The sequence below is a fragment of the Desmodus rotundus genome, chromosome 2, assembly GCF_022682495.2.
Source record: "Desmodus rotundus isolate HL8 chromosome 2, HLdesRot8A.1, whole genome shotgun sequence".
Lineage (NCBI taxonomy): Eukaryota > Metazoa > Chordata > Mammalia > Chiroptera > Phyllostomidae > Desmodus > Desmodus rotundus.
Window position 1 is genome coordinate 87,585,706 of NC_071388.1, and position 16,973 is coordinate 87,602,678.

The 16,973-nt window shown below is 41.5% G+C and overlaps 1 protein-coding gene across 3 annotated transcripts; it reads right to left on the reverse strand.

Annotated features, from left to right (window-relative positions):
* Positions 1-5,072: 5,072 nt before the first annotated feature.
* DPPA4 (developmental pluripotency associated 4) lies at positions 5,073-16,580 on the reverse strand. Of its 3 annotated transcripts, XM_045186056.2 has the most exons (8): positions 16,495-16,580; positions 16,014-16,083; positions 14,058-14,211; positions 12,195-12,355; positions 12,042-12,092; positions 11,531-11,813; positions 9,494-9,689; positions 5,073-7,733 (listed from the first exon to the last, which is right to left on the reverse strand). In XM_045186056.2, exons 3-8 carry the CDS (start codon positions 14,176-14,178, stop codon positions 7,703-7,705), a joined length of 843 nt encoding a protein of 280 aa, XP_045041991.2. In that variant the 5' UTR covers positions 14,179-14,211; positions 16,014-16,083; positions 16,495-16,580; the 3' UTR covers positions 5,073-7,702. The 3 variants fall into 3 exon arrangements, with proteins under 3 accessions (XP_045041991.2, XP_045041990.2, XP_024433940.3); XM_045186055.2 differs by lacking the exon at positions 16,014-16,083 and having other exon boundaries at positions 16,495-16,576; XM_024578172.3 differs by lacking the exons at positions 16,014-16,083; positions 16,495-16,580 and adding an exon at positions 14,520-15,992.
* Positions 16,581-16,973: the final 393 nt, after the last annotated feature.

A 16,973-nucleotide genomic window follows, 5' to 3' on the forward strand; every position in this document is an offset into this window, starting at 1 on the left:
AATGCCACCTTTATCAGTTTTGTGAAATTCTACTTGGAGAGTTGCTTCCCTATTCTTGACTTCTGATTGTACAAGAAGCATTCCTTCCTACCATACATACATAAATCAAATCATTATGTTGTACACCTGAAATTTGTACAATGTTATGTCAATAATTATATCTCAATAAAACTGGGAAAAAGAAAAACAAAAGTAATTGTTTACTTTCAAATGAAATATATGTATGTATTTATATAGTGTATGTATGTGCATCCTTATTGGTTGCCCATCTATTTTGCTGCTAGGGAGTCATGCTTTAGTGACCATCTCCACAGACCCCAGTGCGCAAAGCCCCTTGGCTGCTCTCTGTCCTTCCTGGTAGTTGCAGCCTCCTGGTTTCTGCTGGTTAAGTGCCATCACTTTAGGGACATCATTGCCAGATTGACATTAACAAGTCCAGCTCTGTGACTGACTCACCTACATCAGCCCTGTCTGCAGAGGACTGATGACCTCAGCAATGCTATGTCTCCTGTCCAGCATGGTCCTGATGGCCTTGGTGAATGCTGGATCCTCGGGGCCCACCTGAGGAGCATCCTCTGGTGGGTGTCTGACCTCACATATAACCTTTCCATCTTTGCAGACCCACTTTGCTCAGCCTCTTTAGTCTCTCTACCCTCTTCCAGGGCAGCTTGGGCATTCATACTTTGCCCAGTGCTGGCAATCACTTTCTCTGGTCTTCTAAGAATCAGTCAAGCTGTAAATTTGCCCCATCTCCTGGGATCCTTGTTAGGACGTTAAATCCCATGCAAAGCGAAAGTGTCCCTCCCCCCCCAAATCAATGAATTCTTGCTTATGTAGCATTGTGTTTCTCTTTATCAATTGCTTTCAAAATCTAATTTGAGAATTACTCCCTTATCTCCTGCCAATACATGCTGGCTAATTGATATCTGCAGATCCTTTGGTGCATATTCTCTTTTCTCCTTTGTCAAGCCCATTACTTCCCTAGCTGGATTATGTTGGAATTTAACTCTGAGTTATTTGCCTAGTGGCTGGGAGAGCAGTTTGGAGGAGTTTTTGAGGGAATGGAGCCTGTGCAGCACCTTCCAGCAAAAAAATAGTGTTAGTTCTTTTTTTTTAGATTTTATTTATTTATTTTTAGAGAGAGGGGAAGGGAACAGGAATGGGAGGGTGGTTGCCTCTCTCACACCCCCTACTGAGGACCTGGCCCAGAACCCTGGCATGTGCCTTGACTGGGAATCCAACTGGCAACCCCTTGGTTCGCAGGCCTGCACTAAACCCACTGGGCTACACCAGCCAGGACAGTGCTAGTTCTTACTAGGGAACCATGGACCACCTCTGCAAGTTCTGAGAATTCATAGGGGTCTACGGAGCTGACACTCTCATGGACGTTCATTCCAATGTCCCTACCCAATATTTTAGGGTCCAAGGTTTTCCCAACCAGGTTGCTTACTTTAGCATACTAGACTTGTCCTTTGCTAAAATTTTAAGTCTCTGCAACTTTAGCTATTAGAGATTCTGTTTACTGCTCAGCTATGTCCATTCTTCTGGAAACACAAAATATGGACCTCTTTAAACTACTAGAGCCCTGGCTCGTGTGGTTCAGTGGATTGAGTGCTGGCCTGAGAAGCAAAGGGTTGTCAGTTTGATTCCCAGTCAGGGTACATGCCTGTGTTGTGGGTCAGGTCCCCAGTTTGGAGCACGTGTACAAGAGGCAACCACACATTGATGTCCCTCCCCTTTCTCACTCTCTTCTTCTTTCTCTAAAAATAAATAAATAAATCTTTTAAAAAACCTACTAGAAGATTCTGGCTCTCATACATCATACTTAGTCTTCGAAAACTTGTTAATGGCCCTCCATTTCTCATTATCCCATTGATGGTCATTAATAGAACTTACCAATAACCAGCTAACTCCACTATTTTTGTAGGCCCTTTTACACCTATATATTCCAAATGTCTGAATTATTGCATTTGCAAGGGAATTTCCTTTCACCAGGGCACTTTCGGGTCACCTTCAGTGAAATCTTCAGTAATTGGACTGCCATTGTGTGTCAGGGGCTACCCACCCCTCGTGCAGTACTTGGAATCATGGCCTTTTGTGTTCAGCAGCAGGTCAGTGGGCCGGTTCTAGAATGCCATGTTATCACATTTTCTCTGACTGTTCCTGGCACCATATCTGTATTTGTTCATGTCCACCAAGAAGCAAACCCCAAGATAATATTAGGTGTGCAAGAGATTTAATGTAGAAAACAGTAATGAAGGGAAATGAGAAGGGAGCCAGGAGGCTGGGAGGACTGTCAGACCACAATGTACTTCTGACCCCTGTGAAGGAGAGGCAAGGTGGTGTGCGTAGGAAGACTTTTGAGCAGCAGTGTAGTGCTAAGAAAGTTTAAGCAAGGTTAATGAGGAGCCCTCAAGTGTTAACCATTAAGAATGGTCTACTTCAGAAGGCCTGTCTACTATACTCAGTGGCTGGGGTAGCAGATGGTAGTTCCAGTATAGTCATGAAGATACCGGTGAAGTCCAAGTTAGGGCCATTGGCCAATTACTCTCCCCTGCAGTACAAAGCTGGAAGGCACACTTGCATGATCACCACAGCACAACGCTCTGCTTCTTTTGTCTGTTTGCCTTGTAGAAAGACAAATAATGTATACCCACTTTGTGGTGCTTCTTTTCTGGGCATGTCAACACTTTATACTTCCCCCTGGAATAAAAATTACACTCAATGATGGGAAAAGGACAGGACCGAATCAGTTGACTTAAAAAAATCAATTTAGGAAAAACACTGACATCTGCCAGGAGAATGTGAGCTCCAGCAAACAGAGATCACTTACAAGAATCCATTTTCCAACCTATGGACTGTTCAATGGTAAGTGGCTTTTTATTTCTTCTTTTCCATCTGAAGCTCATTAAAATCGAGCTATTTCCTCTTTCATACCAGCACTATTACCAGTCTTTATAGAGACTTTTTGAGTCCAGGGATCAGAATTGGCGGTAAGGATAGCTGAGGCTACTGTGATAGGGTTGTCATAGCTTGATCTTTTTTCTTTTTTTAATTGGCTTGTCTGTGTTTATTTAAATTTTACTGAATTGATTGGGTGACATTGGATTAATAAAATTATATAGGTTTTAGGTGTAAAATTCTAGAATACATCATCTGTATATTATATTGTGTGTCTACCACCTTGATCTATTTTCTTTAATATAGTCTGAGTTATTTATCATAAATCTTTTAACCATGTCAAAGGTTCTTCAGTCTTCTTCCTCCTTTTACGTCTGTGCTGGGCATTGCTGAACTGGCCAATATCAAGCATCCTCTTGAATATGATAATTTCTGGACCACTTCTGCTTAGGTGAGCATATTCTGCAAACAGGTCTCTAGACTGTGTCCAAAAGTGAGATACTATTATCATTTAAAAAAAATAAATGTTTTAATCTCAAAGTTAGAGGTCAAAGCAGAACAGGGTGTGAAGGGAGTAAAGTATGAAGAATAATGCCTTCCTCTTCTATCCTTCTGCCTTCTGACCTTGCTTTAAACCAAAATTAGGCAAAATGATTCAGTAAAGGAATTATGACTTTATATCATTGATGCTTTCCCATTTAAAAAAAATGTCTGTGTATAGTCTCTCAAATTACATTTTTCTGCAGAGAATAGGGGCAAAATATGAGTTAATCAAAGAACTCACATTCTCATCATTGTTCTGAGCAGCAAAAATTCCTAATTTACTAACCTTGTTAGCAATAGTCAAATTCTGTTGTTGGTGCTCGCTATGCAAAATTTCTCAAAATAGCCTAGCGATGGGAAGCAGGCTGGTAAGTCAGGGAAGCATTTTATTTAGGGAATCTTAACATTGAAAAATAGAAGCTAGGCCCTGACTGGGTAGGTCAGTTGGTTAGGGAATAGTCCAGATACACCAAGGTTGCAAGTTTCATCTCCAGTCAGGGCACATACAAGGAGCAACCCATACATGCATAAATAAGTGGAACAAGAAATCATTGTTTTTCTTTCTCCCTTCCTCTCTCTCTCTGTAAAATCAATCAATAAAAAATAGCTAAGAAACATTTGAAAAAATAGTCATAATCAACATTTGCATAGACTTCAATTTGTTAAGTGTGTTGCATATATTCTCATTAATTCTTTCAATCCTGTGACAATATTAAGATCATTGACATGTAGGCAAGAGACACTCCAGTCACCCAGCAAGTAAAAGCACAACTGGTCCTGAAACCTAAGTCTTAAACTTCTTACTCCCTTAATCTTTGCAGATCATTAACATTTCACCCAACACACACTCCCGCCCTCTTGCTTGTTTTGTATCCCCCCACTCACAGGTCAGGTCATTGCATCAGAGTGTAGCTGTGTTGTATTAATCATGCAGTAACACACGAGAGAGGACAAAGATCAATTTTCTAAATATTGATTCCTAAGTAACTTGCAATCCATTTTCACTCATCATTCATCTATAAAGCTGGAGAAGAGTGAGAGGGATAAATGGTGCTGACAGGGGCTGAGAAATAACTTGACTTTAAATAGGGGGGTCACCTTTTTGAAAAAGTGACATTTGATGACTTGAAAGTAAGGAATTCTACTTGCCCTGGCTGTGTTGCTCAGTGGACTGAGCTCCAGCCTATGAACCAAGGGGTTGCTGGTTGATTCCTGGTGGGGACACATGCCTGGGTTGTGGGCCAGGTTGCTGGGTGCGAGAGGATTGATGTTTCTTTCCCTTTTTTCCCCCCTCCCTTCCCCTCTCTCTATAAAAGCGAAGTGTGCCATATCCAGGGAAGGAGCCTGTGGGAGCAATGTTAAACATGATCAGGGAACAACAAAAGCAGCGTGCTGGAAAAGAGGTCAGAGGTGAGGGTACACGAGGTACAAGACACTTGAGGGAAGACCTGGAATGTCATTGCATTAATGGACTTTGGTTTTTCCTTTCAACGAAACGAGATCCACGTGAAGGTTCTAAGCAGTGTCATGATCCGACTTGTATTTCAAAAGGATCTTTTCATATATGGAATTGTTTTATTTTAAAATGTTTTTATTTTAAAATTTTCAAACATAAAAGTTGGTATAACACCCATATATTCTGTACCTCATTAATCAACTGTCAATGGCTAATGCATTATTCTTTGTATATTGTGTATACATACATTTATAACTCAATAATCATAAAGCAATGTTAGACTATGCACATGAAATCCTTTATACTCACAATTTATTATAACCAAGGCATTTAACATTGCTGTAGTATATACTCAAATTCTCCCCATTACTACAAAAACACCCTTTTAACTACAACTATATCACTGATTCCAAGATGGATGCTTTTATTTATTTATTTAAAAGCATGTTTTGAAAAAAAGATTTTGTATTTAGAGAGGAAAACGGAGGAAGAGTGTGAGAGAAACATCAATCAGTTGCCTTTCTCACACCCCCCAGCCGGGGACCTGGCCTGCAACCCAGGCATGTACACTGGCTGGAAATTGAACCAAACACCTTTTAGTTTGCAGGCCAGCAGTCCACTCAGCCACACCAGCCAGGGCTCACCTGGGAGTCTTAAAAAGTAATATGTAACTTATATACAGTAAGCTATATACATCTTAAGGGCATAGATCTGTGGATTTTTTATTATATGGATAAGCCTAGGTAATTGCCACACAAAACAAGTTCATTTAATTATGAGACAACAGGTATAATCAGAACTGATTGCTTGTGAGTAGATTCCTGTTAGATCTTTTTGTCAAGAATATTGTCAGTCATACATTGCATCCCATCAGAAACCACGTTGCTGTTTGTTCTATTTCTGGCGATGTCTGAATACTTGGCTATGATGGACATAATCAATTTTTGTCTCTATGCGTCATCTTGCCAAATGCAGAAATTTATAATTTCAATTCAGTGAACTAGTATTTAAAAAAAAATTCCCATCTCCTTTTTCCTTCCTACTTTAGGCCTGGGGATCTTTGAAGATGTTACCACTTCCACTCTTGCTTCGTGTGAGTTCAGACTTTCTACTTGCAGATTCATTTGCCTGGGTCAGCAATGTGTTGGCAGGACCTCCCACTCCAAAGCTGTTACTTCAGCACCAACTCTTGGAGTCTTGTGCCCCTTGGGAGCCAAGGGCAATTTGGAGGGCTGGCCCAAGGTTTTTCATATCATTCCTGTTGCACATCACACCTTAAACACACATAATCACACCACAGGTGTGCTTGTGGGCACGGATGTATCTCTGTGGCTGTTAACTTTAATTTCCAGATGGGAAAAATGGCTTTTCTCTGGGCTCCCCTTATCAAGCAAGACCATACCACAGGGCCCCTTTGTCATGGAGTTCCCTTTCTTCAAATATTTGGAGAGGATGGGACAGAGACAGTGAAGGAGGCATAGAGTAAGGTGGTTAAAACTTCATAGTAACTTTGGGAGAGTTGGGAAATGTGACTTTAGGGATTTTATTTTGCTGGGGCAGTGATGAGGTGTAAATAGAAAATCTTAATGGTAGAATAGGACTTATTTTATATAGAGAGAATCTTAAGCTTATTTTAGTGTGTTAGGAATAGGATAAGCAGAATTGGAAAGCAAACTAAAATCCCCAAATTAATAAAGGAAGAGAGTAAGGTAATAAAATAGAAGCTTGAGCAATCCAATGAAAAAAGGGCAAACATTAAAATAGAAAACAAAGTTAAAATATACGTGCAATAGTAAGGAATAGTGTATTATTTATTACACTGAAAAAATGACTACTAGTAATCATGTCTTATGGCTTAATCCTACTGAGTTAAGAGCACTAACAATGATGAATTACTTTTACATACACATTTAAGACATATTATGTATTTATGACTAAGAAATAACCTCAAACATTTTAAACAGCAGAAACATACAACTACAACTGATAAGAACACTAGAAAAGTGCCCTGTGTTTTTATCCCAGAGACACACCATAGGAAACCAGATTAAGAAAACTTTGAAAAATATTTTGTATATTATGAAACCCAACTGGTGTGGCTCAGTGCATTGAGTGCCAACCTGTGAACCAAAGGGTTGCTGGTTTGACTCCCAGTCAGGGCATGTGCCTGGGTTGAAGGTTAGGTCCCCAGTAGGGGGCACATGAGGCAACCCCACCCTGATGTTTCTCTTCCTCCTTTCCCCTCTAAAAATAAATACAATCTTTAAAATAATGTTTTGTATATTAACAATGAGTTTTCTGGGAGAACAGAGAATAACAGTTTTTCCTTTGGCTTAAGATAGTCAATAGTTCGAAGTCATTAAACTTAGAAGACAGCAGCCCCCTAAAAGAGCCAGAAGTCTGAGGCAGGGATCCAGTGTGGGAGCACTCTTGTTTCTTCACTCCCTCTACAATGTTCACTTGAGGTTCCCACTGTGAAGGAGCTGCTGAGGTCACTTCTGATTCACAAGGATTATCGTTTGACAGTGCAACTTCATCTTATTCACTGTGATGAGTAATTTGTAAAATGCTTTTCTATTTTAAAATGTAAATGTCTACATCCCAACAGATGAAGTGGCAGGCATGTTGGGAGTCTGAAGGTAACACCTGCTCCCGCCAGTCTGTGGGCCTGGAGAGCAGGAAGCGTGGAGGGTGTCTGAGCAGCCTGGAGTTCAGCATCCGTGGTACCATGGAGTTCGTCGTAGTCACCTTTCTACTGCTAATTATAATCATAGCTGTACTTTTTTTCTTGGCATTATAATCTCACTGGAGGCTTTTCATTAATACCTTATTCCTATAAAGCAAGTGAAATGATCGTCATCTTTTAAAAATCAGACGAGAAATAACAAGAAACCCACTGCTGGAATGCCAATAAAATTGCCCCTAAACTTTAGGATAGTGGGTGGAAAGAATGTGCCTGAGTCCTCTTGGAATGGCATTTTCAGCCAGGTGATGTCTCTAACATGTTCCTGCTCTGTGCAGGCATGAGCAGGAGACGCCCCAGAGTGAATCTTTTACCATTTTCTCAGTGGCCCCAGGATGCCATTCAAGATGTATCCAAAGTGACCTCAATTGTATTTAACTTGCTTAGCAGAGAATTGTGGCAGAAGGCAGGACAGCCAAAAGGGAAAAAGGTAAGTGTACACTCACTGTGCCAGGGCTCAGGGGACTGGCAGTCCTAGACTGGTGGAGGGGAATGTGGCCTGAGGGGCCCACCCACTTTAGACTGCTATCATCACCAATTACTGTGGTGTTCAGTAACCATGACTCCAAGGGGGTGGCAGGAGAGGTAGAAGTGGAACCCAGGATGCTTCCTTGCAGCTACTGGTGGGGGAATGGATCCCTAGAAGCCAAGACAGGGCTGTACCAAGTCCCTCTATTCAGAGGGATGCTTTTCTTCCCATTTTCCCTTTCCATAATGAAAGTTCCCTTTAAGCATCCTATTGATCCACTTTTCCATTTGTACTTTCAGAAAACACCTACAATTGCAGTCTCTACTTCTCTCCTCCCCTTACTCAACCAACACCACATTATCTGTATCCTTTACTCCTTTGAATCTCTCAAATCATCTACATGAGTATATTATTTGTACTTTATTGAAACTTCACTTGAAATCAAGTAAACTTCCCCATGCAAATTCTCCCCATTAACTTCATATTCTAGCTTTCCTCGTTTCTTTTCTGCCTCCTTTAACATGTCCACCCAAAACTGCTGTTCCCTAAAGCTCTGTCCTTAGCCAGATTTCTTTTGTTGAGGAGGCATCTCTAGAAGTTGCCAGACCATTAAACATGAAAAACTGAATTATCCCACAAGATTGCTCTAAGAGATCTTATGCCCTTCCCTCCTAAGCAATGTGAGCCTCAGTCCATTGACTTGTTTAAAACCCTTTAGTGGCCCATCACCCGGGGATGAGCTGCCTGACTTGACTCCTTGTCCGGCCCTCAACTGCTAGAAATTGTTTGCAGAGGTACATTTTTCTGGTTTACTCATTTAATTTTCACAATATCCTTAGATAGGCATTATTATGCCCATTTTATGAGAAAACTGAGGTTTATTTTCATCCATATCCTGTCACACTAAACTACTGGCAATTTCTATGTTTTCCTAAGTACTTCGACAGGATTGGCTCTGGTCACTGTGCTGGAAAATGACACTCCTCCTTTCCATCTAGTCAGTTTTTCCCTTATGTTAAGAAATCTCTTTGTGGTACTAGTCAACACATGGTATGACAGCTGTTTACAAACCAATCATCCACATTAGACCGTAGATACTTAAAAGAAGGAGTTATTTTGCTACTCGTTATTTCTGTGCTGCCTGAAATGCATATACTTAGAATATAGCAATTATAAAGGTTTGCTTCTCTAGAATCATGGGTCTCCAAGTGGACAAAAATGCTCTTTTTCCTAGGAATATACTAATGGGTACTAATTTTCTTGAAATCCTTTACTGATAACTTATGATTGAAATACAGGGCTAATTAACATAAACACACCCCCCCCTCAGCTAAAATCGAGGTGCCCGCTTTTAGTTTGTGGAACAGCACTAAGTAATTACCTATGAACACATCTGGGGCACAACATATTGTCCTCCAGGTACGAGGGTGGAAGGCTGTAGGAAGGTAGCAAAAAGAGTGCACACACTTTCCCTCGTTTTTCAGGAACCCAGGCTTGCCCAGCATAAAACTGTAGCTTAATCCAACCTTCTGTGTCTGCAGGGAAGCTTCGCCCGTGGACCACACACCACCTGACACCTGTGGAGGGAAGAGAGGTAAGTGTGAACAGAGCAAAAGCAAATTATCATGTTAGAAACTGCATCACAGTCTGATTCTTTCTCAGGTGCTAGCTCTTGAGATATGAACCTTAGAATTCTAACTTAACCTGCTCTCGAGTGTTCCTTTTTGAAAACAATGCAAGGCAGTTCCTGTTACAATTTTAAAAGGAAAGGAAAACTAGTTGGGAGTAGTATAGATGCAAGTGGGTAGATGGTGGTGTAGGGGAGACAAAACTTTACTTCTACCCATCTCAGGCTTTCAGCTGGTACTCTTTTTAAAAAAAAAGAAAACATTTTTAAAAGATCTTATTTATTTTTGGAGTGAGGGTAAGGGAGGGAGAGAGAAACACCATCGTGTGGTTGGCTCTCGTGCACCGCCCCCCCCAGAGGATCCTGCTGCAACCCAGACATGTGCCCTAACTGGGAATCAAACCAGCAACCCTTTGGTTCATAGGCTGGCACTCAATCCACTGAGCCACACTAGCCATGGCATGGGACTCCTAAAAAAAAAAAAAAAAAAAAAAAGATTTTATTTTTAAAGAGAAGAGAAGGGAGAGAGAGAAGGAGAGAGTCAGAGAGACATCATGTGTGAGAGATACATCGATTGGTTGCCTCTTGCATGTCCAAACTGGGGACCTGGCCTGCAACCCAGGCATGTACCCTGGCTGGGGATTGAACCAGCAACCTTTTCTTTCACAGGCCAGCCCTCACTCCACTGAGCCACACTAGCCAGGGCTCACCTGGGACTCTAGCAAAAAGATAGATGAGTAAAAGAAAAACAGTTTATTAATGTGTGAAGTGCACACCAGGTAAGAGAAAACACACCAAAAACTAATTCAGAATGGTGGCTTAGAATTCCATCTTATACAACATGTTCTACAAAGAATAAATTTGTAGAAAAATGACAGGACAAAGGAGAGCAGTTTTAGGCCCCCAAGGGTGGTGAACTGTGGGAAGGCGAACAAATGGGAGGAGACTAATGGAGTGAAGTTTGCTTGCAGAGGCCCCTGGTACCATCTCTCAGTCTATAAGAGTGTCTCCAGAACAAGAATTTACATCCTGCCTTTAGGCAGAAAAGGAGAAGTTTTTTTCTGAGTTTGTTTATTTGCATTCACCTCAAAACAATTTTTTTTATGTCGAAGAGGTATATCTGTGGAAGACCTACCTATTCTGGTTTCCTTTAATAGAAAGACTAAACCACATTGGTCTGGCATAGCCTTCATGAAATAGCTTCAGGGGCGTCAGCTCTAACGGGCAGTTTATTGAGATCACCAGTTTATGGTTTTCCTTAACGGTATCTTAATAATGGTCTTCCGTAATTTTTACAAGGTAATGACATAGGCATTATAAGTATTATTAACCTATTTTGCAGTGAAGAAATTGGGAACTAGTTTAAATAGTTTGTTAATATCACTCACTTAAAAGATAGTAGAAGATCCAGGGCTTAAGTTCAGGCAGTTAATTTTAGAGCCCACCCTTACTTCTAAGTCCTTACAGAGAGGAAAGAAATGAATCCAAACAGATTGCTATCCCCTTGTGATGACATCAGCAAGTTAGAGCAGTGGTTTCTCAAAGCGTAGTGGTCCCCTGGCTAGCATCATCAGCTGGGTCTGGAAAATTTTTAGAAATGCACGCTCTCAGGCCCCATCTCAGACCTGAATCAGAAACTAAGTTGGGGATGGGGGGTGTGGGATGCGGCAGCAGGAATCACCAGTCCTTCAGGTAATTTTAATATACCTGTTGTAAAGTTTATCAGAGATGAGTATCAATTAACTGCATTTACTCATCTGAACCAGAACCAGCTTTTGATCTCAGGCTTACCAGAGGCCTCTTGTGGTGACTGCAATGTCTCCATCTCCTCAGTACTGGCTGAGATTCTGCTCCAGGAGGTAAACACAGCTTCTGGCGTGGAAGTTGTCATGGCAATGCTGTCCATTCCCTCAGGCAGAGAAGTAGCCCCTCCAAGACCAGGCACCCCCTCCTCAGGGAGAGCAGTCACTTCAGGAAGACCAAAACTTTCCAGGGTCATTCCCTCCTTTTCCATCTTCAGTTTTCTTTTTGATTCTGTCAACACCCGGGCCTCCTTTGAGGAGACGGGAATATACTACAAAGAGGGTTGAAAAGATTATAAAGTGCTATCAGAAGCGCAGCCTCATTTTTATAACTCTTTGAAGAACTGGTGAACAGTGAGGACAGGGGATATTGTCCCTTTAGAGGGAGAGGGAGAAGGAGTGGCCAAGACAATGCCTTTACTCACTTTTTCATGTTAAAGTAGGTAATTAGGATAAGAACGAAAACTTCTACTCTGCCAAATTTCCTACAAATCACTCACCTTTTGATTGGGGTAAGCATATTCACACAGCCTCTTATATGCTTCCACTTTCTAAGATTGGAAAAATGAATTAATGAGAGCTAATGAGTTAACGATTAAAGTAAGGTTCCTACCCTTCCTCCCCGCAGCATGTTTAATGCCCTGGGCTCTCACCAAGCCTTTGGTGCTCAGCTTTAATTGCTGGCACCAAGCCCTCACGATGTCTCGGTGAAGCAGGTCAACTGGTGGCAATTTAAGAGGCAAGGGAGGAATTGGGATCTTCTTCCGAATTCTGACTTTCTTATTGCCTTGTTCCATCTCTTGTGGACAGGAAGCTGAAGGAGAATGGGATAAAATTAGTAACAATTAACTTTTGTGTAACCTTTCAAAATGTCAGAAGTACAATCACTTTTAGTTATCACAGTACAGTCCCCATTGTACAGTTTAAAGACTTATGATAGACCACAAAACCTCAAAGGGACAGACCTCAAACCTAGGACTTAATACTTCTGAGTTCCATAGTTTTTACTTCCTAACCCCCCCCACTACTCACACATACTTTTGAGCTCCTCGATCTAGACTCCAAGGAGGTTGCCTAGACATTTCCAATCCAGGGGAATGATAGAAGTTTTAGACCTGAGACCATAAATTCTCAGCGATGCCTCGATCTCTCGCAAAACAGATAAACTTCTCAGCAATGCCACAAGCATTTATTTACCCATAAACCTGGCAGCCCACCCCATCAGGGCAGCACTGTTCTCACCGCACACCGGTCTCCTGCTGCCCCTCACACACAGCATTCAGTCAGGCTTGTAGAACAGAGTTTCACATTACTAGACCGGTAAACAGTTTAGGCATTTTACCTAATCATTCTACGTAAATTACAACCTTCCACCCCACCCCCGACTCAGCCCAATTGGTATTATCCTCACTTTTAAAAAAAGGAAGTGGAGTTTCAAGAATGTGGAGTTTCAAGAATGTGACTTCAAACTTACCTTGGTCCATCCCCAAACCATTGCACACAGAGTCTTTAACTCCAAGCCATGAGTTAAAACAAAAATTTTAATTTCCATAGCCAAAAGTCTTATTTTAAAGAAAGGTTTTATTTACCCAAAAATGCTAGCTAAAAAGGTGACAGGTCTTGGGACATGAAGCCCAAACCACCAGGAGCTTTGCGAGGTGGAAAAGGTATACATGTGCAACAACCTGAGAATTTATAAGTGTGTGGGCTTTTTTGTTTGTTTGTTTTTAAGAGAGGGAGAAAGGGGGAGGAGGGAGGGGGAGAGAGGGGGAGAGAGAGAGAGAGAGAGAGAGAGAGAGAGAGAGAGAGAGGGAGAGAGAGAGAGGAAAAAAAACCCCCAACAACCCATCGATTTGTTATTTATTGGTGGCTTTTTGCATGTGTGCTGACTGGGGATCAAATCTGCAACCTGGGCGTATCCTGTAACACTAACCTACTGAGCTACTTGGATGGGGCCTACGGAAGTGTTTCTTAAGTAGCAGGAGGGGGAGGAAAGGTATAAGCCACCTAAAAGAATTCACATTGGCTATGGGCAGAGAAGTGGGAGATGGTGAAGTGAGGTGAGGTGAGGACTGGGAGAGGCGCAGTCACAAAGCCCACATAAAAAGAAACCACCGCAACTTCTGGAGTTTGATAGTGCCTAGCTAAAAATAATCTGCAGAAAAAGCCACCAGGAATTTAATCCAAGCTCCAACAAACACAGAAGGAAGGTGAATAGTCCTTTCTCAGCTAGCCCACAGTCACCAACAAACCGTTTTGTCTTTCTCTCAGTCTTGACTCACTGTAATTGAGAACATATCAGAATTTTCTCCTTGTCAGGGAGAAAGCAAAATGATTAGAACCAAATATATTGTGGGAGTTAGGAGCCAGAAAGTATTAACAGGTGACTCAAAGGCTTCAAAGGAAGTGTAGGATTTGCAGTATAAAGGGCAAAAGTCTCTTGTCTACTCCAGAAAAACTCCTCAGGCTTCTTAAACCCTAAGAAATGGTATTTAAGGGACTTGATGACCGCTTACCTTTGTCATCTTTCCTAGATCTTTTCCGTTTGGTTTCCTTCCCTGAGGTTCTTTCTGTACTTAATTCACCAGCAGCCTCGTGTTCCTCTTCGGCTTTTACTGGTTGGAATTTGGAAGCCATTTTCCCTGCCCCTGACTTCTTTTTGGACTTACACTGGGGACAGAAGAGCCAGTCAGTCGTTCCTCTGGTCTCACCCACCACATTACATTACCCGCCTTAAGGTAAGCCACACCCACGACACCAAGACAGTCACTGAACTCCACTGGCAGTGTGTATTTTCTTAATGGGTCTCATCTTAATGCCCAGGTTTATTTATAAGACAACAAAGTGAGGACGGAGAAATGGGAGAAGGCCAATTTGAATGTATGAGAGAAGACAGAAAATATGAATACGAATAATAGAGGAAATTGCTCTGCTTTGGAGGAAGCCCTTATATCACCCACATTAGCCTCATTACTCACCTGGAAGATTTTTTTCCCCCCAATTCTTTGTTCTTGACCTCTTCAAGTAAGATAGCCAACCTACCAGCCTCTTATCTTCCATTCCGCGTTCTCCTATTCTTCTCCATTACCAAGTTAACTCCATACAGTCACAGCATTCCTTTCCTTTCCAATCCAGTTCCTTTGACCTGAAGGGATTTCCCTCAGCTCCACCCCTACCCATTTCTATTTACATTTTAAAATCTTTATCTTTTAGAAACTCACTTCAAGCGTTAGTTCATCTAGCAACCATTTGTAGGCTTTACAGACCAAGTCCAATCTACTACGTATTTCCTCATTCCCATCACCCGTCGATTGTAGTTTTATGTTTGAGATTTAATTAATGTCTGTTACACTATTTGATTATAAGCCCCACAAAGGTAGAATTTCTTTCCCTTTCACATTAGACACTCAATACTTGTTGGTTATTTGAATAGAAAGAAACGAGAGAACAATGGTGACACGGAGAAACTAACATTTATTGAGTCTCTACCTTCTCTCAAATATTGTTCGACACATTCCTTATTTTCTTCCATTTAATTCTCACAGCAATCTGGTGACAACTTATTAGTTTGTTTTTTAAATGCTGAGGATTGGAGGTTACAAGACTAAGGACACACAACTAGGCATTTCAGAACAAAGTCAACTGACTCCCTCAGCTAAAATCTCTCCATTGTCCAACACAGTGGGGGTGCAGGACAAATTAACATTTGTGTGACTTTTTTTTTAATAAGTCTATAGCATTTTAACATTCTTATTCAAATTTTACATTTGCAAAACTCTTTCATAAAATACTCACTTTTGAGACTCACAAAAGTCTTAAAACTGAAAGGGCAAAAGCAACCGGGTTCTAGGAAGAGACTCTGAAAGCAGTCAGGTTTCCTTGGCGGAGTTCAATTCTTCACTGGAAGAAATCAAACCTTTGCCGCCCTGAAGCTGCCTTTTTGGGATATTGGTCGTAAGCCATTTATTACAGAAACAAGACTCGGAGAACGTTTGACCCTCACCCCCTTCCTTCCCAAGAGATTCAGACAGAAACCTGTTTAAGGAAGGAGGTGTTAGGATGTTCACTTTAGCCTAATTGGAATTAAGTATGATAGACCGGAGGGGTTCAGGCAGGGGTCTGTGGGCTAGACACCTCCACGTCCCCCAGTTTCTGAATCGCGAAGGAAGGATTTTCCTGCCATGTAAGTTTAGCTCTCACTCAGCTACCTGTAAATTCCCCATTCTTACTTCGAAAATCCAAGACTCCATCCTCCCTTTTCTCTTTTGTCCAAAACGTCAATATTGCCCCGCTGCCTTGGGGCATTTTCAGGCTCAGGTGAATTCCCCATGAACATGTATTAAAACTTTATTTTCTCCCATTAATCTGTCTCCGTTAATTTGATTATTAGCCCAGCCAGAATAACTGAGAAGGTAGGAGGAAAAGTATTATTCTTTTAGCCCCCACAGCACTAAGCCTCAAAGCCTTTTCACCTTTCGTTTCTGTATGCGGTGCTCATCAGTATGTGTGGCTTCTAATTATTTATTTCTTGTCTCTAATGACCTGGGGAAAAAAAAGACAAGCTCAGACCCACCACCGTTGGTTTAGAACCTGTAACCTCCGAAGAGAAGTTAAAGGAACTCGTTTTTTCACTCAGCCTCAGTCAAGTGACTCTTCCTAAAGTCTTGGCCTCACCTCCCCTTTTTTGCCATTACCCTTTCCTTCTAGCTCTGATCATTGATTCTGCTGACAAGATAAATATTTCCTCAAAACAAAACAGGTAACCCATTTCATATTATTTTCTCACTCTTATATACCAGGCTGCAATTATAAATAGAACTTTACTTTAAAACAAACAAACCAACCAAGTGTAGAGAGAAAAACCCTAAGGGACTATTTTTTCTCAAAAGAAGCAGTGTCCATGAAGAGGGAGACTCACAAAACCAGAAAACAAAGCGACTAAAATGTACTTACCTTCTTGCCTTTTGCATTTTCCATACTCAGAATAGAACACGAAGTTGCTAAAAAGAAAATCTTCTTGCTTCTGATGCGGACCGTGGCCCAAGATTGCTTTTTAAAAAGTCTCCTCCCACTTCCTGCCACCCAGAGGCACTTTTTCCCTCCTCTTTTCTGTTCCCTCCTCCCACAATTTGGGAATGCTAAATATGTGAACGTTTTTATTTATGAGGGGACTACTGTATGAACGAATTAATAACATTACTGACCCTTTTTGTGTTTTTTTAAAACCCTCACCCAAGGATACGAGTATTGATTTTTAGAGAGACCCAAAGGGAGGGAGAGAGGTGGGGGTGGGGTGGAGAGAGACAGAGACAGAGACATTGATTTGGGAGAGAAACTTTGATTGGTCGCCTCCCCGAACGCGCCCCATAAGGGGATAGACCCCGAAACTTAGGTATGTGCTCAGACCGAGAATAGATCCTTCAGCCTTTTGG